The sequence below is a fragment of the Notothenia coriiceps genome, unplaced genomic scaffold (genome assembly GCF_000735185.1).
Source record: "Notothenia coriiceps isolate Sejong01 unplaced genomic scaffold, NC01 NC01_scaffold00028313, whole genome shotgun sequence".
Classification (NCBI taxonomy): Eukaryota; Metazoa; Chordata; class Actinopteri; order Perciformes; family Nototheniidae; genus Notothenia; species Notothenia coriiceps.
In genome coordinates this window covers 159,130-184,526 of record NW_011361014.1, presented here as the reverse complement: position 1 = coordinate 184,526, position 25,397 = coordinate 159,130, and the positions used below count along the sequence as shown (strand labels likewise).

The window sequence follows — 25,397 nt, the reverse complement described above, 5'->3', positions numbered from 1 at the left end:
GTTCCAAACAGAGGCAGGTGAGGAAGAAAACAGTGTCCTTCAGCTCAATGCCAAGTGACCGCAAGATCAACAGCACAGCTGCTTGCATGGCCTTCATGATGGAGGGTTGTGAGATGAAGAAGGTGCGCTCCAACTCACGCATGTACAACCGATATTTCCTGCTGGATCCAGATATGCACTGGCTCCGTTGGGAACCATCCAAGAAAGATTCAGAGAAAGCAAAACTGGAGATAAAGGGCATTAAGGAGGTGCGTTTGGGAAAGAAAACTCCAGTTCTCCGCAGTAATGGTCTGTCAGACCAGTTCCCTGATGAATGCGCCTTCTCAATCATCTATGGGGATAACTATGAGTCCTTAGATTTGGTAGCCAGTACAGCTGATGTTGTCAGCACCTGGGTGATGGGCCTGAGATATCTGGTGTCTTATGGCCGGCACACGGTGAATATGGTGGAACCAAGCCAACCGAGTCTTCGAACATCTTGGATTGGCTCAGTGTTTGAGCTGGCAGATATGGAAAAGGAAGGACACATAGATCTGTTCAGGGCCACCCAGATAATCAAGGGGCTCAACCCTGGTATGAAAGAGTCTAGGATAGAGCTGAAGTTCAAGGAACTCCAGAAAGCTAAAGACCAATATGGAGAGGCAATTAACATGGACACCTTTGTAGAGGCCTACTGTGAACTCTGCACACGACCAGAGATCTTCTTCTTAATGGTACAGTTCTCCAGTAACAAGGAATATCTGGACAGTAAAGATCTGATGCTATTTGTGGAGGTGGAGCAGGGTGTGGAAGCAGTAACAGAGGACATGTGCCGGGAAATTGTTCAAAAGTTTGAGCCATCCGCCGAAGGTAGGGAGAGGGCCTACCTCTCCATTGACGGCTTTACACACTACCTCCTCTCCTCTGAATGCCACATCTTTGACCCCCAACACAAACGTGTGTGCCAGGATATGAGCCAGCCTCTTTCCCACTACTACATCAACTCGTCACATAATGCCTCACTTCTGGAAGACCATTTCTGGGGATCTGCAGATATCAGCAGCTACATCCGAGCTCTAAGAATGGGCTGTCGCAGCATTGAGGTCATTGTATGGGATGGCCCTGATAATGAACCAGTTGTGTATGTGGGTAGTTCTGTAGCCTCACATCTAGCTTTCTCTAAAGTCCTGGACATCATAAACCAATATGCTTTTGAGAGCTCTGAGTATCCCCTGATTCTCTGCCTGGTGACCCATTGCTGCATCCCTCAACAGAGAGTCATGGCGCAGCATATGAAGAAGATTCTTGGGGACAAGCTGTGTGTTGAGCCCCCAAACAAGGAAGATATATACCTCCCCTCCCCTGAGAAACTCAAATGTAAAATCCTCATCAAGGGTAAGAAGTTACCACCCAACTGCACTGATGTTGAGGGTGATGTGACGGATGAGGAGGAGGGTCTGGAAATGTCTCGAAGAGTGGGAGGTAATGAGAAGGACCAGCTCAATGGATTAAGCTACAAGAGACTGAGGCTGTGCAGGGAGCTCTCTGACCTCGTAACTCTCTGCAAGTCAGTCCAGTTTAGGGACTTTGAGATCTCTAAGAGAGACCAAAAACATTGGGACATCTGCTCCTTCAATGAGGTAGATGCAAACAGATATGCCAATGAGTTCCCAGAGGAATTTGTCTGTTATAACAAGCGCTATCTCTCCAGGGTATATCCCACACCAATGAGAATTGATGCCAGCAACATGAACCCCCAAGACTTCTGGAAGTGTGGCTGCCAGATAGTAGCCATGAACTACCAAACCCCAGGCCTCATGATGGACCTCAACCTTGGCTGGTTCAGGCAGAATGGTAACTGTGGGTATGTTTTGCGGCCAGCCATCATGAGGGAGGAGGTGTCCTACTTCAGTGCCAATGCTCGCGACTCGCTGCCAGGCGTGTCTGCTCAGCTTCTTCACATTAAGGTCATCAGTGGGCAGAATCTGCCCAAGCCTCGTGGCTCTGCAGCCAAGGGTGATGTTGTGGAGCCCTACATATATGTGGAGATTCACGGCATCCCAGCTGACTGTGCTGAACAGAGAACCAAGACTGTGTCTCAGAATGGTGACAACCCTATTTTTGATGAGAGTTTTGAATTCCAGATCAATTTGCCAGAACTTGCAGTACTGCGCTTTGTCGTGCTGGATGACGACTACATTGGCGATGAGTTCATTGGCCAGTACACCATCCCATTTGAGTGCCTACAAACAGGCTACAGACATGTCCCTCTACAATCTCTGACAGGAGAGTTCCTACCAAACACAACTCTTTTTGTCCATGTAGCCATCACCAACAGACGGGGTGGAGGAAAGGCTCATAAGAGGGGTCTGTCAGTCAGGAAGGGTAGGAAGGCCCGGGAGTACACCACCACCAAGACCACAGGGATCAAAGTGGTGGACGAACTCTTCAGAGCTTCCACCCAGCCCCTCAGGGAGGCCACAGACCTCAGAGAAAATGTGCAGGTAAGTGACTACACACTTAAAGTACTAAACATTTATCATAAAACCATTAAAAATGACACATTGGGTTGTGTAGAGCAGGAGATTTACACTTTGCAAAAGGTTATCAATGTTGATAATGCTGTACAGGTCAAATAGAGTAATAGATCACTCTTTGTTACTATTGATGGGTTGTAGTCCAAAAATGTAATTAAATAATTTAACATTTTACTGGGTAAAGACAGTTAAAATAGTAAAAAAAATTCAAAAACTTCCGATCCCAGTGCCGTAAAAAAAAATTGGTTGCACTTGCCTTCTGCTAACTAAAGTGGATGTTCAGTGTGTAAATGGCTTACCATTGGTAATATTGCAGAGCTGTTCCTTTTATTCAAACTGCATAACATCTTATACGGCTGAGGCTTTGCTGGAGACAATGACAGCTCAAATCTACTGTATGCACTTACAGGTTTTGCCCGCAGGCACAGAATTTCCTTAGCAATGTTACAGTAGATTCTTCATGTTTATTTTTCTATTGGGTTTAAAGTTAAGATATATGAAAAGACAAAAAAGCCATTTTCACCAAATATAACCACATAACCTTTAATTGATTCAGTAGGTCAAAACTGATGTAAGTGTTTCTGGTTGGGATCATTTTAATTGTTGTGGATATAGTCTTGTGACTAATTGTTCTGTATTAATGTTGTACAAGAGATCAGTAATAAAGTAACATTGCTGTACAATTAGGAGGTTTATGAATAGTGTAATCATTAATGAGGGACAATTACTGCCAAAGGGAGAAGACTATGTTGCTAGGCACTTAGTGAACCAATTTAAAACTCCTCTAAAAAAAAAGAGAAACCGCAGCATTGAATTGTCAGATGACCTGTAGCAAAAGCCTTTTAGTGCATGTTTCTTTTGGTTTGTGATGACTGAAGGGTGTGATATGATGATAGTTTCATTTGTTCAGTACACAATTATGTTTTGGTGATATTCTCAATGTATATCAAAGTACTTTGGCAATGAACTTACATTATGATGTTTTCCCATAAATAATGGACAAAAATAAAACAAATAACTCCTCTGGCTTCTTAATGGCTCACTAAACACAAGACACAACAACACTAAAATCAGACAAGCAAATAATAGCACATTAAAGGTCACTTAAATGTATGTACCTTGAATTTTGTAAGAATATTGATTGTTGCCTGAGTTACTTTAAAGTGCCCTGAGCTCAGAAGCTCAATATGGCTGAAGAGAGGATGGGATTTATCTGCCAGGTTTTTGACCTGCATTCCTCTTGATTATGTACATCTCACTTTCAAAACATGGTAGCAGATTCTGATTACTGATTGTCTTCTGTAATTTCCTGCCTTAACCTGTCTCTTGTGCATATGTGACCATTGCAAGCTTAACAAAATAAAACATAATGTTGTCAAACTCATCATGTTTATCTGAAGCTAATGTAGCACAGTCCTTTTTTGTGTATCCAGGTCATAAATACCAAGATCTGTCCATCTGTCTTCAGTAAGCCGAACCTCCGTCTAATGGCACAGCAAACAAAACTAAAAAAACGAAATAAGCAGAGATGCAATCAGAGAGACTCTGGTATGCTGTCAGGCATTTTTGGGTTGTGGAAATAGTCAATGTTCAATAATCCAAGAAGGAGAGAAATAGGATCGTGTCCGGGAGGTGAAATTGGGAGGAGAAATATTACAATATTTGGCCAAATTGCTTGTTGAATAATCAAAATGATTGAGAAATTGTTACCTCAATTGTTTTTCATGAATAGGGCAATATCTATGTTTGGGTGCGAGTCCCCATGGGACCATTTCATAAATAAACATGAAATACGGCTCACTGTAAAGTCAGCCCTGTAAATCTGACTCAAACTTATCAAGCACATCCTTACTTTTGTAAAACCCACCTTATCAAATATGTATGCAACTTGTGAAATAACTACAGGTGTCACCTGTCACCGCTGACTCTTAAAGCTGCTCTGTTCCTTTGAAGCAGCTCTACTTATTAATGGCCTTGGAAACTAATCTAATTTATAATACAGAAAACGTCACTATACAATTTTAGATGTGAGTCGGCATCTTTTAACCTGATCAAACAACACTGGCACCGCAACCGCTCCGCAAACCACAATTTCATCAGGTTTGAAATGTAAATTTTTCTTTTTGAAATGAAGAGATAAAAGTTATACGGAGAAGCAATAAGGAACAAGGCCTTTGCCTTTCAAATGTAAAAAAATGGACGGTTGTGAGAGCTTTGTAGAGACCAGCTGTGTGGAGCCTTTAATCTGAAAGGAGCTGGAGGGAAGAGGAAGGGTCGCTGGCCAAAAAGCCACAAGGCAACCACAAAGCCAAGTTTGGAGGCTTTGCCAACCCTACTTGATTAGACGTTAAAGTGAGAAAGAATTACTTTGTGTGCTCAGACTCACACAAATCCCAAATATCACATCATATAACCTTAGCCATGAAAGCAATGCACACAGAAACATATTTTGATGTCACCGCTTAAAGCGTTATTTATCCTTCAACAGCAAAGCTTAAAGGGGTTCTGCTTTTATTAATAACATAAATACAAGTGTCTAGGACTATTTAAAACAGCAAGGAGATCTACTGTATGAACATTGACCAGTGGGCAGATATGATAGGTTGCCATGTTTTATATGTGGATCTGGGCAGCAAATCAATTATTTCCGTGGGAACCTTGAATAAAGTCCAGAGTGCAGCAGCCCATGATCTGTAAGTGTTGATGGAGGTGTAGGAGAGCTGCCAGCCTGTGGTTTATTTTATTTGCTACACAAAGCATGTGTGTGTATGTGTATGTCTGTGTCTGTGTCTGTGTGTGAGTTTGTGTGTGTGTTCGTGCCATCATGGTCACATTCACCACCACTCAATACTGTGGGGCAGAGAGAAGAGGAGACAGATTGAAGCAAAAAGAGAGAGCGAGAGGAGCAAACAGAAACAAAAGCTGTGTTGTAACAAGACACAGAGCTCTCATTTAGGGAATGTTAGAATGGGAGTAAAGTGGGGGAGGGAGTAATTAAAAACACAAGCCTCTCATTGGTGAATTTCAACACCATAGTTTAGTAACAGTATGGCTTTTATCGCACAACAGTTAGTGAAAAACATTCAGGCATGCAGTTTCATACATACGTGCAGGGAATCATATAAAGCTAAATTGATGCTAATAACACGCAGTCATAGAGGCTCGTGGTTCTCACACACGCATACATAATCACACACAGGGTTTCAGAGCTGTCCCGCTTCTACCATTGTGTTTCCTCTCATGGCTTTGCTCTAAGTGGTGTTAACTGTAGCAGAGGCTAAGCACACAGATGCCGAAAGCGCGCCTTGGCCACCCTCTTCGTCTACAGGAAGGTTGGGCGCCGCACTGACAGCAAACCCTCTGGGGAATGGTGGGGGCGATGAGGGGGATTTTTCTGCAGGCCTGGAGGTCTATCCCAGGGAGACGGCTGTTTCCCACACTGCAGACTGTAGAGTGTGTGGAAGGATTCCCAAGTACCAATTCTAGTACCTGCTTTGTATTTCCGAAACTCTGCCAGTGGAGGGCTTGCTGCTTACAAACATTGCATCTGCTCTGTTGTGAGAGTTGTAGAGAAAACATAGCAATATTAGCAGATATCAGGGCTAAAGCTATAAAAGCAATGAAATTCAGTTGAAGAATCGCCTTATTGTAATTTTGATTAGGAGGCGATGATTTGACATAGAATGTAGAACAACCTAACATTGAAAGCAGTAGTCTGTTGATTTTACATGTGAAAGGGCAATACAAATATTTTATCGCTTAAATCCATAATTTAGTGAAATAATAGTGACCTAAATGTTGACATAATTAATCGTGACCATAAGTTTGGCCATAATCGTGCAGCCCTAGATTGATGGCAGTTCAGCTCTACTAACTGACCTACAGCTGCCCCTGATGAAAAAATAAGATTTGTTATCTGTGATACATTCAAAAACAAGACATGTTGATATATTTCGTTATTTGTCTAACAGCAGAGAGCTTGAATGGCCTGCGGTTCATGAAACGGAACGTAGGGAAAAGAATGCTTCTATAATTACTTAACTTTTGTACTAAAGACCTTCAGGCTGTGGTCAGAGGTTTGGCTCCGGAGCCAGGGGGCTGTTGAATGAGCAGACTGACGTTATGGGAGACAGATAGTTTTACTGTCACCAAGACAAAGACTCGCTGCTGTCTTATCTCGTTTCAGCTCTGAGGGAAGAATCAAGTTGCCTCTAATTAAATTGACTCACTCAAGGTTATATGCAAAAAGTGTTAGCATTATTTGCCATTCTATCGGGCCACATCACCTCATTTGTCAAGCAAAAATAATCCTACACAAATTTGCCTTAGTTTCTTTGGTTACAGCAAATAGGTTCAGAGCACAAGGACATTCAGGATGTTAATGTTTAATTATTTATTTGAACTGGTCTATTTAACACTTACTTTTAATTAATACTGCTCCTCAAAGCAACTTAATTTAGGAAACATGTAATAAATTAAACCAAGATGACTCAAATGCAGCATACAAAGTTAAAACGTTTTATTTATGCCTTTTAAGTTATTTTACCCTATCTCTTTCCTTCATTGTGGATGTTTTCTTTCCCAGAATGCCATGGTGTCCTTCAAGGAGCTCTGCGGCCTGACCCCGGCCGCTAACATGAAGCAGTGTATCCTGACCGTGTCTACCTGGCTGGCGAACAGCGAGCGGTCACTGAGGGTAACGCTGGACCTGAGCGAGACCTACCCCACCATGGAGGCTCAGGGTCCGGTTCCTGAGCTGCTGCGCAAAGTGTTCAATGCCTATGACATGGTAAATAAAACGCACTAACACAAAAGAGTGAATATGATGCTGTCAGGCAAACAGGAATGCTCACACTGTTGGGAAAGAATGACAATGGAATTACACACATAAGCAATACTCTAAACAAGTACAGTCTATGATTCTAGCCCACTAGAGCTGGTTTCTCGAAAATTACCTACCCCACCTTTAAGGATTCACAAACCTGGATATGTTTAACATTCTTAATTTAACTAAAGCCATCACTTAAGCCAGACAGATTGTCATGATGCAGCTTCTCATTTTATAATCTCACATGTCTTTCTCCATCCTGTCACCTCTATTACAAGAACATTGTTTTTTTTCACCACTTGACATTGACATTCGCCCAAGAGTGGGATGGAGGACTGTAATTAGTTATCACCTGCTGCTTCCTCTTCCATCCTGTGAGGCTTGGTGGGAGCTGGTGAAATGGGTCATGAGATAGAAACAAGGTTGTTGCGTCCGCTCTGCTCAAGTTGTGGGCGCTCTCGCTGCTGATGCCTTCAGTTGTGACGTAGCGATTGACATCAGGAGAGCAGAAAGTGCGTCTCTAAATAGAACCTGCTTGGGCTTTTATGAGGCCTCACGCTTGGCAGGAGGTTTGGTACTGTCTGAGCAACTCACACGCTCCAGTCCACAAAAGAAAACGTGAAAGAAGAGCAGAAAAGTAGAACCGTAATCTCTATTTTATCATTTTAGAAGCTAGAACATGTATTCTCTGGTTTCACCAAAAAATGTTGTCTCTTTTATCAACCTATAATAACACGTCCCATCATTGTTACTGACCTGGTAATTGCCTAGAACTTACACAAACAAAGTACCGTACTACAAATTGTTCTCTATATTGAACTACTTGATGTTGAATAATAACCTATGGACTTGTCTTGAGGCTTGGGCCTGGTCAGCTGAGTCTTTGTGTTTGCTCCCCAGAGATTGGCCTGTTGGCAGGCTCCCCGCTCAATAACAGAGGGCCCAGTGTGTGGAGTGTGGAGTGTGTGTGTGAATGCATGTGAGTTCATGGCTGCCAACACTCGGCCATTTACTGTACCACATCAGTGAGCTGTGCGTGTCCTCATTCACCCCCGTGTGGGCTGCAGCCAGCAAACGCTGTAACCCTGAACTTAATAAAAGGGCCAACACACACACACACACACACACACACACACACACACACACACACACACACACACACACACAGCTTTAACACATGCAAAGTTATGTAAATGCGCACAATTACGTTTCTTCCATTGATAACATTCCTTTCGTAACCATTAAGAAAATGTTGGACCCAGATGCTTAAACACAAAACCACCATTGTGTACAGACCTTAATTGTTTTCATACTGGTGTGTTTTACTGTAATTATTTTCTTTGGGTTGATATATTTAAAGTGCAGCTAAAAGTCTCTCAATACATAAAATATATTGCTGAATTGAAGTGAGATTCTGAGCTTTTTCTTTGACTCGTCATTTTGCAGTGGGGCTTTAAGACATAAAGCATTTAGCATTCAAGACTTTTCCTTGCTGCTGTTGGAAAATAATTGCTTTCACTTTTACAGTACTCAGGGTTTTTGCTTCTGTAAGAAATAAATGATTGTAAATATAGGTTTATTAAGTACTTAATAAATAAGGCATCAACAATTCTACGTATGATTTTCCTTTAGATTCCTATCTTAAAACAATCACGCTTTTGATGGGACTGTCCAAAATGAGTTCACCTGACAAAATCTTTTCACACTTTCACAAACCAGTTCCATGAGGATATCAAAACATGAAAAGGCAGGCATGTGTACACACACACACAACACGAGAGTCCACTTCCTGTCTCCCTGCTAACAAGGAGTGTGAAACTTCATTATGTTCCTCCTCGATGCTGCGGGGCTGCTGCAGCTGCTCCTCCTCAGCCTGGGAAGCTCAGGGGCTCCAACTACACAATAATATAGAAAGAGTAGAGGGGAAAATACAAAGTTACATCTCTTTCCTTGTGTAACCAATAAATATGTGATTTCAACGCAGATATCCAGTTAGAATCAACTTTTCATATATGCAAAGGAATGTGATCCTGGTCACTCATTAAAAATTAAACCATTCATAACCTAAAAGCACATCATTTTAGTTCTTACATGAAAACCTGGAACCATTTTTGGTAACATTTAATTAAATATTTAAGTAGTTGCAGATGATTTTTCTATCAATCAACAATCAATTAATTGATTAATTATTTCAGCTTTTATGAATAATAATTTACTCTACACACAGAGGTAGATTTATAATAATAATAAATTGTATTTATAGGGCATTTTTTTTATAGATATTTAAATGCATTTATAAATTATAAAAACAACATACCTACATTTTAAAATACAAAAAAATGAATGACACATTAAAAGCAGTTCTGTATGGATGAGTTTTGATTAGTGATTTAAATAAGGACTTATTGGTGAATAGTTCTGGTTGTACTGGAGTTTATTGAGTAATTTAGATGGAATTCATGTTCATATATTGAGAGCACAGTTTACATAGCTTACTAGACAGTCTTGCATTAGAACCTTTAGAAAGCAAACTTGCTTAACTTGGTTTATTGCAAGGCACTTGAGTTATTATGCAATAATAACTCAAGACCCTTCCTTTAATTTACACATGAGTTTTATCAAGCTTTATCATGATCTGGCTTACAAGGCGAAACAGTCCTATGTACTGTGTCTAAATGACAGATTCATTTGAAAAAATGCTCTTCGTCTGATTATGATCTTGCACCAATTAAAGTGATCAAATAAAGACATTTATATGACAGCCACACCCGATAAATTGAGTTAAGGCTGAATTGTAATGCAGCGAACAGCTCAGCCCAAATAATTGCTGTTGAGAGGATCAAATGTGGCAACACCTCTCAGCACAGTGCTGTGTTCAGACCCCAGTATGATTCAGAGATGTAATGCAAACTAACTTGAAGTCTTATTTTTTTCTAGATGATCCAAACCAGCAGAACACTGATCGAGTCAGCTGACGTCGTCTACTCCAAGCTCACACAAGCACAGCGGGCAGGTACGTTTCATTATGGGATGAGTCCTCAGACTGCAGCATCCCCATCCATCCTCTGCATCTTCTGCACTGCATCACAACTGGATGCCTAATCCAAGCATAGGAAATACTTTTGATGATTTCATTCTGTTGTGAGGACTCTTCTAATTTATGACATTTCACAAAATAAGCAGTGTTGCCTTGAAACACTGGGAGATGTCTCTGCTGTGAGGAAAATGACTATCAGACACAAATTAAATTACCTTACTGGCTTGTTTATTTAATATCATGAAGAAAAATGTAATCACAAGACACAAAGCAACATGATTTTGTTTGAGGAGATGCTCAGATCTTTCGGTCCACATGAATGGACCGAAAGATCTGTGCAGTTTTCAAACGTACTCTGTGTCGTGTCGTCCTGCCTGATAGAATGTGCGTGTGAGTGTATCAGCATCAGCATCAACAGCAGTGGCTGCTGTCGATAGGCCAGGCCATCATCAGTGAGTCAGCGTTGGGTGGTTATTATGTCAGTGGGCAAGTGAAAACAATCAACCAGCTACACAGACAAAGGACTGCAGGAAAAGAGAACAGAGAGCATATACATAGGAGGACAGTGTGGGATGAAAGGGGAAGAATGGCCAAACAGAGAGAAAATAATGGAATTTAGGTTTGATCAGTTTTAAAAAAAGGGTTTCTCAATGTAACAGGTCCGGATTTTTAAGTGGTAAGGATACAATTCACCATAATAACACCATTTGGTAGGATTGTCACCACACAAACCACTGAGACAAATATGAAACCTACAGAGACTCAGGCCCAATGGACAGAGGGTAATAGCTGGTTTAAAACACGGGAGCCATATGTTGTTTGTGTGTTGTGTAAACCCAAGCAGATATGGAAGGTTCAGTCACTGACACATGCCAACCCAATATCCTGAGGCCGATAAGCCAATTTAAGCCCGCTATGCCCAGCATTACTCCCTGGTGTCACACAGAGGCAGGCATATGTTCCCTCACCCCCACCACAACCAGCCAAGCTGATATTCGTGCTGTGTAATTACCAAGGGATGCAGGTTGAACGCTGGGGCTTCAATCGGAGAGCTGTCCTCTGGTTTTGAGGTTCCCCAGCCCGGAGCTGGAAGCATCTTCAAAGGCGATGACTGCAGAGTTAAGCAGATCTCAAACCGCAGCTACCCTCACATCCGTGTCAGTAGTTCCACACCGGAGGCTGATACTCGGCTTACTGCTGCTGTCTGGTGAAAACCTACAGAAATGTCAGAATTTCAGGAACTACATTAAGAAAATCATCCTTGTTGTGTGCCTCGAAAGTATGCATTTTGAAAGTAATTTTGTTTTAAAGGGCCTCAAAAGCCCAGGGGATGAAGTGTTTTCCTTGAGAAGCTTGTAATCCTTGCAATCCAATTGAAGTGAAAACATGGATATTCCTAAATTTGGAGTTACAAGGTTTTCACAGCATTATGTAACAGTGATACAATGAGGCAGAGGGTTGGAGCGATAGCCCTGAGGGGCCTCAGCTGCATGCCAAACATAGCACTTTCCCCTCCGCCCACTCCCACTCCCCTGCCCCCCAGCACATGCCTCAATCCAAACCCCTGCCATTCGCAAATGTACAAAGCCTGTTCATTCATGCTTCCAGACATTCTTTGTTGTTGTGGTTTTGATTACGATACTTGACACTGGGCAAAAAGAGGGGAAACTGCAGTGTACAGGGTGCCAGGAAAACAGATGTCCAAGCACTGTTTACCAAAATCCAATTACTTAGCTTGTTATGTGTAAAAAAGCAACATGACGTAACAAACTGTCTCAATTCAAAAACTGGGAAATAACAGTTCTAAACTTTTAATGAAAAGTAACCCTGTTGGCCTTAGTGAATATACATTAAGATTAGCTAAGAATAAAGAGCAAAGTGAGTCTTCAATTATTGTCCGTTCATAATCACAGAAACAAATAAATGAATATGTGTCGTTGCACGCGATGCTTGAATATCAATTAAGAGGATTTCAAGATAAGGAAAATGCTTTGATGAGTAAACTATGATGCTTCATAATGCCTCTGTAAATCTTTTTTTTTTTGATCTGTTAAATTAATCTCCACCCTGCGTTAATAAAGTAATAACCTTCCAATATTAGCTCTTCTGTCCTGCTTCTCCACTCAGCGTGCCCTTTTCCCCCTCCATCTGCTTTCTGTACTGTCTCATCAGATCCCTGCTGTCTGTGTATCTGCTGCTGCTTTAGCTTGCAAATAAACAGAAACGTTTCAGAAATACTGGAGAATTATTTTCAGTGTGAAACACAACCCATTCTACCCCTTTCCGTTGTCTTTGTCTTGTTAGGCCTCTGTCTTTCTGTTCATAATAGGCATCTTTTATTATTACATTACATGTTTCTTGTTAGACGCTTTTATCCAAAGCGACGTACATACTCAATACTGTGGGCAATCCCCACAGGAGCAATTTGGGGTGAAGTATCTTGCCCAGGGACACAACGACATGCTGACTGCAGTGGGGTTTGAACCTGTGAACCCCTGATCCCAACACCAAGGCTCAACCCACTGCGCCACACGCCTCCTAGAGAGAGCAGAAAAAGCATTGAGGACATTGGAGTGAACTCATGACTCCCCGACAAAATTCTACATCTCTGATGGCTGCCAAAGCATGAATTTACCTCTTTTGAAAGACTGACAAGCACTGAATGCACCCTTCGGAAGCCACCTCATAATAAAATATGTAGAGACTGAGGATGACAATAGCAACAGCCTGAAAGCAGACATGGAACTGAGAGTGGAATCGAGAGAAGACGGGATAAATGTTGAATTTGCATGGAATTGTAGGGTTTGTCCCAATAATCAATGCGGAAGCCAAAGGTATACTTTTTGTGTAATGGCTGCATGTGAAGTTGAAAAAGGTGCTATCGGGGAACAGGCTGCTGTCATCGGAGACAGAATATGGGATGGGGTAGGATCATAGACTGTATATATAGGATGTGTGTGTATGCTGTGCAGCTAAGCTTAAGGTCTTTGATTGGACCTGATACGTTTGCCCGAGCCATTAAAAGTGCGTCCCATTCGTCAGCAAGACGCTGTCGTGACAAAGCCATAATCGCAATGACACACTGGTCTGAGCTACCCTCTAACCTCCTAATTTTCATTTCATTTAAAATGTAAGTAACGTGAAATGAGTGGCAAGTTCTCCACTCATACAGGAGGGGAAGAGAAACTGTGGTTTTGGGTTGCTATGGCTCTTAATTCCCTCCTCCCTCTCCTCTTTCCTTCCTGTATTCAGTTTCTGCCCAGTCATTTTTGCAGCTAATCAGTTTAATTTGGGCAGTGAAGCTGACGTGTTGATGAGGATGGAGAGGTGCAGCATGATCCCCCCCCTGGGCACTATTGATGGCTCGCCATCACACACACTGCTAATAAGGGAACCAGATAGACAGCTGGGATGCAAACTCTGGCACCTCCAGATGCTACCACGACGTGTTGTGTGTGTTTGTGTGTAATCTGTACACTCACTGGCTGATGTGTCTGAGCGCATATCCAACCTGTCCGTGCATGAAGTCCACGACTTTCACTCCTTATGCTAACTAGCCTGTGCTCCACTGGCTACCAAGGATTTTCTCAATTTTAAAATTGTAACTTTGATTTGAATATTTTCAACATCATTTTCTCTAAGAATGAGAAGATCCGGAGTTATAGATGCTAGTAGAGTTTCAACAATTAGTTGAAATAGTTGATCAACAGAAAAGTAATCACCAACAATTGTAATAATCAATTAATCATTTAAGTACTTTTCGTGCAAAAATGGCAGAAAAAGCTGTTTTCATACTCAAATATTAAGATGTCCTGCTCTTCTCTGTTTCATATCATTTTGAACTGTATACTGTATGTGGGTGTAAGACTGACAGAAGAAAACAATAAGAAACATCAACTTCGACCTTGACAAAGTGGAATGGGCATTTTTCAATAATTAAGAAAAATAGGCATATTGATCGATAATAGAAATATGAGTTAGTTGCAGCCCTAGATGCGAGTAAAAGAGCAGTTACCTTAAACAGGACGCAGGATTTAAATGGGCCATATTGTGCTCATTTTCAGGTTCATATTTGTATGTTGTGCCTCGACTGTGACATGTTTACATGCTTAGAGATGTCCCACCCCTTATCACTTACAATGTGTTGGAGCGCTATAGCCAATAGAAGCAATAGAGTGTTACATAGTGATGTCACTATGTTACAGAAGTAAACACAGGACTCCCATTGAGGTGTTTCAGGCAGTGGGGGGTGTTTGGGAGAGAAACTCCAGCTGGAGGAAACTTTGGGATTTTAGCCTTTGCAGACCATTTTCATGCACCAACACACTACAGGAAATAGAAAACACCCAACAAATAATAAAAGGGCCCCTTTAGATTTCTTAAAGAACGTGCATCAATGTGTATTTTACACTTAGGTTGTTCATGCTGCCTTGAACAGGTGCAACTCACTGTATACATTTGTGAGCTGCTGCCTTCCTGCAGGCCTGACTGTTGATTTATTCATGACTCTCTCTAGCTGACCACTCCAACTGTTGGTATGGTTTGACTCCATGTGGACTCCATTACCATAAAATCCGAGGGATAAAGACATCTCCCTCCCTTTATCTGCCTTGGCTTTGTACTGCCATTGTTTCCCCGGCTCATCAGCAGCTACAAATCCCATTCTCCATTTGCAATGATGATATTCTGTCTGGGCCTCTGCAGTGTGAAACTTGATAAATGAATGAAATCCTGATCCGACTGTATCTCTTCCTCACCCCGTTTCCTATTTTTGTTTTTATCATTTCTTTCCATCAGATCCTGTTTGGATTATTCTGTTAGATTTGTTTTTTATTTACTTACTTTCGTCTCTCTTACTGTAGCTGTCCTTTTTCCTTTGCCTGTGTGTTTGGATGATAATAGGAGCTGCTGCAGGATTCATTATAAAGAAAAAAAAGCGTTTTGCTCTATGCAGACACTGTAAATCTTACGGTGGTGTGTGTGTGAGCTTTTGTGTTTGCATGAGTGTGTCTTGTGTTGTCCCCTCAGTCCTCCTGTCTGTCTTTCTCTTTCCAGTAGAGAAGCAAAGCGTAAGATCCTGTCTCATCTGAGTGTGCCATGGGGGCCACATTGTGTTTATTATTATTATGTTTTAAGTGACAGTAAGGGATGGCAACTGTGGGACTGTTGGGGAAAGGAAATGCTTGATAATTGGGAAATGAAATGCTTGAAGAGGCTGTTGTGAGACGTTTCGCCTCCAGCTAATTTCATCTCTCATTCAGCTCTCTGTCTGCCTTTCTCCCCAACTCCTGTGATCGCTGGGCTCTGCTCTGCACCAGCAGCGGCCCATTAACTGACCCTGATTACAAGATCAAATCAGCCCTAAACCCTGTTAACACAACTTTCAGGCTCTGAAAGATATATTCTGAAAAGGCCTCACGTCACCTATGGAAATTAAAGAATTACAGAGGTCCTGGGCTTTTTTGCAAAGTTGAGTTTCATGTGCACTGAAGGCCAGAGATCTTATTTCCTGTATGCATTTCTTGATCTCTTGATCTGCAGATTATTTACAATAACAATTTATAATACAAACATCAACCATTATGTCCTGTTGCTGGAATTACAATTGACATGTTTGGTTTGGTTTAAAAGGAAACTGTGTTATTAACACATACAGTATAGGTAGTCTAGATCTGTAGCCTTAACAACAGGAGTTTGCTAATACAGTGATTTGTGGTGAAATGTTGGTCTACCCTGAATACGATTTTGTTTGTGCTTTGAAGCTATAGTGAGAAATATCTTGAAACTTCAATAAGTGCTGCACCTTTACACACACACACCTCTACACGTCAAACAACACTGTCTCTAAAAATAACTAATAATAAAGTCTTGAGGATTTGCAATGAATAATGTGGGATTACTATTCCATATAGTGTATCATGGACTATTTACAATGTTTTAGTATTACATACCTATTTTTATAATTTATACATACAAAAACACATGGCAACATTCAAAGCATTCAGGTAGGACCTAATTTAAAAGTTAGAATTTGATTGTCTACACTGATCTTGCCTTTTAACATTAAATTAGATGATGATGCGTTTGTATATCTATGTACAGTACATTAACTACCTTTTTAAAAGTCATATTTTGTTGTAGTGGGAGACAAAGCTACAGCACAACTAGTGTATTTTGTAAACAAAGCATTAACTATTAAATCAAATATTGATTTTTTTTTAAACTTTTGCGCAATATGTGTCTTCATAGAAGTAAATCACAGCTAGAGTAGGACACGGTCAGTTGTTAGGGACAGACTGGCAAGTCCAAGTCATATGGTTTTAGCCCAGAGGATTAGTTATGGCCTGCATGGAGCTGGACTCTCTGATAGATTAATTAAAGGTTAGCCTCAATTGTACCCCATTAGCAATGCAGCACATTGTCTGGTAAACTGTACTTGAAGCCATTAAAGGGGCCCATGAGGAGCTGGCTAGCAGTCTTTTATTCTGCATACTTTGCACACTGCAAAATTAAAAGGTGACTTAAAGAGCATAAACATTTCCTATTAGTACCTTCATTAAGGATTTCATGTTTTCACTTCTGTTTTTTGTATTATTGGGATAAGTTGGATATGTGTAAACAGATTTCAATTAAACTTGGAGGAAAGTTAAGTTAAACAGGTATTTTGATCACATTTCTTAAAAGAACAAATCTAGAAGCATAGGCGCGTTCACACAGCAGTACTTTTCCCACTTTAGTTCCGATATAGTTCCGAAATGTTGCGTTCACACCAAACAAATCCGGAACTAAAATTAGTTCATGAGAACCTTTTTACCCCCTTTTCCGTCCCTGCTAGAGAGCAGGAGAAAAAGATTTCTATTTCTGATTGGCTGGGCGGAATGCAAACCACGCCCCATAAAACTCCCAAAAAGTGCCGCCATTTTATTATCCTCGCATTAGCTTTATTAGCATTAGCCCAGCGCACAAATGCAGAGAGACTAACTTATGGCAACACAAACAAAAGTAGAAGCTGCTGGGAGTCCAGCAGCTTCTACTGAAGCCAGTCTCCAAATCAGGGGACTTCTGGCCAGGGACTTCGGGTGGCAGTATACGCTGTGAAGTTGTTTGCGGCCTGCCAGTAAACTCAAACAGAAGAAGAAGAAGTGACGTCAGCGGCTTAATTTGCCTAATCCACACCCAGGGACTTATTCCAGTGTGAACGCGATCTGTACTTAAATCTGATGAACCTTTGTGGGAAAAGTACTGCGGTGTGAAAGCGCCTATTATGGTATCCAAATCGTTACAGCACATGTCATAGAACCACAACTTCCAGTCCAAATCCCACCTTCAAGGCATGGAAACCCCCCCAAACACACACACACACACACACACACACATTTCTGCACTGCATGTTTTCTATCAAATAAAGGCGCCCTGGGAGACTTTCTTCCAATTTTATACATAAATCACAAAAAATGAACTGATTAGATTTGTCAGTAGAAGGCTAATGTCACTGTGACCTCTCAGAACATGTGTTTTGGCTGTAACTCAAGAATTCATATGCTGATAATGACAATTTCACACAAATGTCTGATAGGATGATATGGTGTGTCTGTACCCAGGTCTGGACTTCCATGAGGATCTGCATCGCATCGGAGCGAAGGAGGGTCTGAAGGGCCGCAAACTGCAGAAGGCGATGGAGAGCTACGCCTGGAACATCACCGTGCTCAAGGTGAGAAAAACTGAGAAAACCACAGTGTGACCTTCAGCAACAAAGGCTCTTTACTGTACTATACACACCTCTAGTGCTGGCTCATACGTTTGATTGATGTCAACATGTGAGATTATTTTCCAGACTATAATCAGAGGGATAAGAAATCCCAGATCCTGTCGCTGAGATTAAACGACATGGTGTTTTAAGAACGCTCTCTGGGCTAATTGTATATGCCTCTACTCTAATCCCTTTATCTCTTAATTAAATGATGTTGATTTCTGACAGTGGTTTATTTATTTGCTCATCTCACCATCTTGACAACACACGATAGGATTGTTCACACTTGTTTGTAGACATACACTTACTCCTCATGAGGGTACATTGGACATGCCCTGAAGATGTTGCTCAGCACTGACCCTGACCCGGTGAGATAAAGTTGCCCATGCCTTCATTTCACCGCCCCGATGAACACTAGTGGTGATTCCAGCACTGATTAAAACAGCACATGCTGCTCAGACTGCCCTCTGCACAGTACGCCTGTTTTTATGAGTAAGGAAAAAGCAGCCAGGATATTTTTATCTCATCATCACCATGAAATAATTTAGTATTGAGTGAAGAAGCTCCCTTGGCTGAGCTTTCTGCTTCGGTGTCAAGTTAGGTAGAGGTTTGATTGCTTGATTCTTCTTTGCCTTTTCATGCCTGCTTTTGTCAGACAGTGAAAAAAAAATAGGGCTGAAAGTACAAATACGTTTAAGTGAGAATTAATCCATCGATGACCTGATTAATAGGGCTCCATTTAATGATTGATTCCATTATTAAAAATATAAAAATATATAATAAATGTCCATCCCAATATATAAAATGCAAAGTGATTGTCTTTGAATGTCTTGTTTTTGTTAGCTGGAAACAGGGTTTTATGGCGTTTTACATGGAAAAATACGCTGTTGCTTATCAAAATAGTTATTTAACGATTATTTTTCTTAAAATTAACGAATGGATTGGTCAACCAATTGTTGCTGCTCTACTGATTTATATACAATCTAAGACATTTTTTAAAAAGTTCCCAGAAATCAGTGCGACATTTTTAGTCTCTATATCTGAATACATTTAATTAAAATGATATAAAACAGTGAATTATTAAAAGCTGCAAATCCTGATTTTAGGGCGCAGGAAACAGAAGGTTGATAAATGAATAATTGTTGTATTATTAAAACCTTAGAAGTATTTAAAAGTAGTCAAGGTAATGGATATAGCTCTAATAAATCAGCGCTAACTTTTGTAGCTCTTCACGCATACAGCAAATCACATTGTGCTGCACCACGGTTTATCTTAATTAAGCCTCATTGCACCCTCTAGAATTGGGAAACCATGTGCTTAAGTAGAGCAACAGGTGGACCCGTGAACATAATCCCCTTTGCTACCCCCACCCCCATTTATACCCATCACCCCTAAGCTCAGATCTCCTCTCATCCCTGCACTGTCACTCCAAACACACACTACCCTCATTCGTCCATCTTTTTTAATGTCCACATTCTCAACATTACCCCTCCTCCTCCTCCTCCTCTTCCTCCTCCTCCCATTCTTCAGTTGTAAGCCGTGTCTCATACTAAACATTTGGTGAGAGCCTGGTGCGTGTTATGCCAAGGCTGGCAGCCATGCAGAATTATTTCACTTGTCATCCTCTCCAGATCCTGGAAGCACTCGCTGGTAGATGGCGGGGAAGCTGTGAGGAAGATAGAGCGAGAGAATGTGTATTATCCCTGTTTCCAAAACCACCTTAACAACATTAATTTGACAGTTACAGTCAGATCAAAGCTGTCATGGTGAATAAGGGTATTTGCCCATTTCTACTAGTCATACCTGTCACTCATCGTACCTGCTGTCAAGAGAAAAGCAACAACAGAGCGACAGAAAGAGAGGCTGTGAAGCATACTGAGTTACATTTTGAGAAGAAAAACAGGCTCCAAAAACATGGACTCTAGCTGTCTCTCACATCACTCCCTATTGTCAGTTTTTACTGTAATTAACTATTGTTTGAGGCAGTTTGTTATATAACTAATCTGCTAAAGTAGCTGTGATTTTTCACCATGACTAAGGCCCCTTTTATTCTGACAAGAAATGATTTATTCTGTTTCACTCTTGAGTTTAGTTATCTGTTCTGGTAGGGAATTTATAGAGGCCATCAATTGTGAACCTTAGCTGTCACTCTCGCTGATGTTTGCTACCGTACCACTTTATCTAGATAGAAAACCTTAAAATAGTCTACAATAAAGGCTTTTTTCAAGGGGATGGACTGATTTTGATAAACAAGTAGGCGATAAGGAGAGATTTTAATGAGGATATAGCGATGGGATTTGCTCTTGCTCATGCTTAGCCCCCTGTGGTGAGCTTGAGGCCAGCTGTAAGGGTGAATGTACTCAAATACGAGTGCCATCGTGATTTGGCTCTGGCAGCACAGAACCAGCTTTTCACTGTCTTATTTTATGCCTGGTGAGTCATGACTTACATAATTCAAGTTTTTTATTTTTTTCAAGCGTTTGACTTATTCTTGCTCGTGTGTTGCGTGCCGGAGTGGCTCAGGTAAAAGGCCACTTGCAGCGTATTAACATCACCTGGGAATAAAGCGCTGAGTGCAGGGCAGCACCTTTACTCTTTCTACAGTATGTCAGACTGTTGTGCCTCAATAAGAGGATGTTACCATTTTCAGTAAAGTCTGCTGCAGAGCGGTCAACTTCTGCCTCTTCAGGTGGATGTCACAGCGGGTCAAACCAGTCCAGAGAGTTCAGAGTAAAGTTCAGTGGGAGGGAGGGAAAGTATTCAGGTTCACAGATCAAAACGTGCCTGTGAACAGATGTTAAAGGGATGTCGGAGTAAAGACAGTGTCGGACCAGACGGGCGGAAAGAGAGGGGGGTGTGGTAGGCATGTGGTCAGATTCCTTTTTTTGTTTTGGCCAGTTATAATAATATAAGCACCTCTCACACACATAAATGTCCTGCCTGTGGAGAAGTCGAACACATTTCCACATGGCAGAGACGGCTAGCTTAAGGTGGCAGGCAGCCATGGCAGCGGCCCACATTGACTTGACAGTGCTGTAAAGCAGGATGCCTGCCCTGACCACTTCCTCCACATATGGTAGGAATTCGTCTCTAGGGTGCTCCCAAATAAAGACTAGAACTGTAGTATAACATTATCACCATATGACAGCACTATCCACCAGCTGAGAAGAAGTATGAAGGGCTGGCAGACAACCAAAGGCCTTCCTTCTGTGGCTTGATACTGCCGCCTACTGCATCGTATGAGTTAATGCACCATGGAATAAATGTTTCCCTTTACATCAGCAGTGCAATAAATATACAAACATTAAAGAATAATATATATTTTTTTAGATTTTAACAATGACATTATAGAATATCAAGTGTTTTTCATTTGAGATCAAAATATATAAATAAAAATAAAATCAATGAAAAATAACAAAAGGAGGTTGATTTGGGCAAAAATATGAATGTTCTGCCAAATTCGCTACAATGTTGATTCCTGAACCTTTATGGAGAAGCTGGTTATTTTTTTTTACAAAGATTTCATAAATTATATCATACCAGTGCCAGTCCACACACCGTATTTTTTGATCTTATCGGGACTTGAACCGGCGAAACTCCGGTTCCCAAGCCATGTCCCTACAGACTGAGCTACTACCGTCACATGAAAGGAATTCCTTCTTCTTTTTTTATCCAGCAGCTACAGACAGTATTAGAAACAAGTATTTTCAGTTTTAATATTTGTGGATATTGAGTGTTGAAACACAAAAATGTGTTTGTCCCAATAAATAAATTGTGTTACTTATTCTGTATATATCTTGTAGATAGGACCTATAACACTTTTAACTGATATTTGCCTTTATTTCCATTTTAATCAACAGGGTAAAAGTCCTTTAGGGATTGAATTATATATTTTTTAAACAGACCAGGCCAATATGGTAACACAGAACTCGCTCTAGCTATCTAACTCGCACACTGTAATCTATCATGAGGTAATGTATATCAAAGATGTTTCCTGCGTTTTTTGTCACCCTATAACCTGATATGTGTTGATAACCAAGCAGTGTCTCTCTGTGTCTCCCCTCTCTCTCTCTCAATCTCAGGGCCAGGCAGACCTGCTGAAGCACGCTAAGAGCGAGGCGCTGGACAACTTGCGTCAGATCCACTGTGCCGCCCAGTCCTGTGGCCTCAGTAAGAACGGAACAGCTTCCCCACAGCTCCAGCACCATCCTCTCCGCCCGCCGCAGCAGCAGACACAGCCACAGGCCAAGACCCAGGCTCAGCCTCAGCCTCAGCCTCCTCCACCTCACCCGCGCCAAACCCAGCCCCCACCCCCAACAGCACCTCAGGCTTATCACCATCCCCTTCCCCAGGAACATCCCCAGCAACACCCCCAGCCACACCCCCAGCTGCCTGCTCTCCCTTTGGTTCAAACTCTTTCAAAACCACCGGCCTACACCCAACCTCCGCCCCTAACCCAGCTCCAGTTTCAGTTTCAGAGCCAGCAGCAGAGGGCAGCAGGAACTCCGGAGGGCGTCTCTGACAAAGAGCTGGTCAGAGACGACCCTGTGGGATCCTGCTGACCCGCAGCCTGTGCCAGCAGAGAATCCTACCCAAAGAGAGACGGGGAGGGCAAGACAGAGATGGGGAAGCAGAAGGATGTAGTGGAAAAGAAGGCGGGCATTAATGAAAAGGACATTGAGGAATTGGCTGAGAGAAATAAAGAGATGATGCTGGGGAGGAAGACTCGCCGTGTTAGAAGCGAGACGCAGGTCTGAACGGGTTTCAGTTAGGGCTGAAAGAGAGAAGAAAGAGAGACCTCACACTGCAATCACACATCTCTAAACAAGAGTGAAAACTGGAAAGACATTTTTACTTCTCTCTGTCATGGATGTGGAAAATATATTTTATCTGAGCCAGGAAGTTGAGGTCTCTTCTGTTTTCTCTCTTGTGAAAAGCCAAATGTACGGAAGCCCGGAAAGGCTGAAAACAGTTCTAGTGATCTGGTGACATTTTGTCAGCATAATCTACATAGGTTCTGAAAGTTCCTTTGTTGCCAGGTTTTAGTTGTAAATATAGGTAACACTAAGTGTTTCGCTAGGCAACATTTTTTTACATTTCCTTTAGCTGGCGCTTTTATGGAAAGCGACTTAAAATAAGTGCATTCAACTTTTTATTTTGATCAGGATAATTCCATGTCTTTACTCTTGTAATACTCATTCAACCCACACAAGGCTGAACTGCTCCACTATATGTTTTAAATAGCACTCAAAGCATTCATGTGTTCTACCAGGTATGTTTTCTCTATGCAATTTTAACACAAAATGTAACAAGTTGTGTAACGTTACTCTCCTTTCTTTCTTCTGGCTGAAAATGTAATTTAATCTTATTGACACATTGTTTTGATTAGACAGACAAAACCTTACCTGGGAGAAGACATGAATGCTTTAAGTATTATGTATAACATGTGGTAGTGATACACTTTTGTAGTCAAATGAATATGACAACAAAAAACAAAGCAGAATTGTTCCTTAACAAAAACAGTTTGACATGCCAAAACAAAATGTCTCACCTGTTTCACAAATATAAAGGAAATGTAATTTTGTAAAAAAAATGTAAGTAAATAGTGTTAAAGGAACTTACAAATAAATAATCCTTGATAACCTGTTCTTAACTCATAAACAAAGGAGAATACATTGTCAGATCATAATTAGAAAATGCACTAACAGATTTGTTCCTATCCTCTCAGGGCTTCCATACAAAAGGGTAACAGCTGGTGACAAACCTGTCGTGTGTTTCTGCAAAGGAATGTTTTGAAGTTGGATTAGTTAGATATCCCTGTCTCTCTGGGCACTGCTAGTTACATGCCCCTTCATGATGTACTCTAGCTCTGTTGGTACAGGCTTTACCTCACATTGGCACTTTCTGCCACAAATTTGCCTTTTCATTTCCAGAGACTCCTCGGCATGTCTTTGAGCTTTTATTTTTTTAATGCTCACACTCTTTCTCTTCGATCATAGACGTCATGCTAAGTGCAAACCCTCCTTTTGACGAAGAGGAAACCATGTTCATTTTAAGTGCACAACATAGAGCAGCTTGAATAGGCCAAGCTCTGTAGGCGTCACAGATGTCCTGTTTAGCACAAACCAGGAAGCTGTAGAGCCAACATAGAAACCATCTGCAGCTGCTGATGTGTTCAGTCACATCGATGCTCTTCTCGCATCCAATGCTGTTGTAGACCTCCATCGAGTCCCACACATCTCCGGTGTCATTCCATGGGATTTCAGTTCTTCAGCATTCCTGGACTCTCCCCACAGGGTCTCCTTGTCTCCTCCCCAGGGGCTGTGTGTGTGTCGTTACGTGAGTCGGTGTTTTGGTCCCCAGGGTGGAGCTAGCCCACCTCCGTAAGTGGCACAGCTCACCAGCAAATCGCAACTGGAATACCTGACCTCTGCCTGTTAGAGGTCGGAGGTCAACCAGAATATGGTACTGCTGTCAATAAAAACACAAAATAAAGTGAATCTAGATGTAAAATGTATGTAAAATGTACGAAGGGAACATATATTGCTATATTAATTCTTGCAGACACAGACATTAATGATTGATATTATAATAATTGTTGTTAGTTCTATTGATATTCTTTTTTTTAACATTACTTCCACATATACAGTGATTTGATTCCTGTTGTTCTGTGGTGCGGATAAGGACAACCAGTGCATGTAGGAGCAGAGCGAGTGATAACTGGTCAGCGCCACAGCTCCAGGGTCAGACAATAACCTGATGTGTGTTTCACTGCGAAGTGAGTGTGGATTCTGTGAGAGCTCCTGAAGATGGCCCATTAAAACTGGCTTCATTGTTTATCCTGTCTCCTGTTGTTCATTTGTCTTTGATGACTTTTAAATGAGGATACTGCCAATTCTAATGTATTCCACTTCATGCTAATGCCCATTCTCTGTAATTTGACTTGAATTTCAGCAATATTTGAATCAGTACCTGGAATTATATTTGCCTGAAAATAGTCTCAGACAGTGACTGGGAGGTAAGTCACTTTTTAATTGCGTTGAAACAAATGTCAGCAGCGCTTGAAAAGATTTTAAGAGCAGCTTTCACAGCGGATTTAAAGCAATCAACAAAGCTTTCCAAAAGCTAGTATTGATTGCTTCTGATGATACACTGTTCATTCTCTTTATATATTTCCTATCAATAAATCAGAAGGATGCCACTCCTTTTAGAATGAATGAGTGTGTTTATGTCGAGCAATGCTTCCCGTTGTCCATAAGATGGCAA

At 41.4% G+C, this 25,397-nt stretch overlaps 1 protein-coding gene across 1 annotated transcript; it reads left to right on the top strand.

The window, feature by feature from the left end:
- Positions 1-24,970, top strand: stat5a (signal transducer and activator of transcription 5a). Its single transcript, XM_010785810.1, has 5 exons — positions 1-2,483; positions 7,102-7,305; positions 10,282-10,357; positions 17,983-18,092; positions 22,214-24,970. The coding sequence occupies exons 1-5, from the start codon at positions 48-50 to the stop codon at positions 22,691-22,693; spliced, it is 3,306 nt and encodes a 1,101-aa protein (XP_010784112.1). The 5' UTR covers positions 1-47; the 3' UTR covers positions 22,694-24,970.
- Positions 24,971-25,397: the final 427 nt, after the last annotated feature.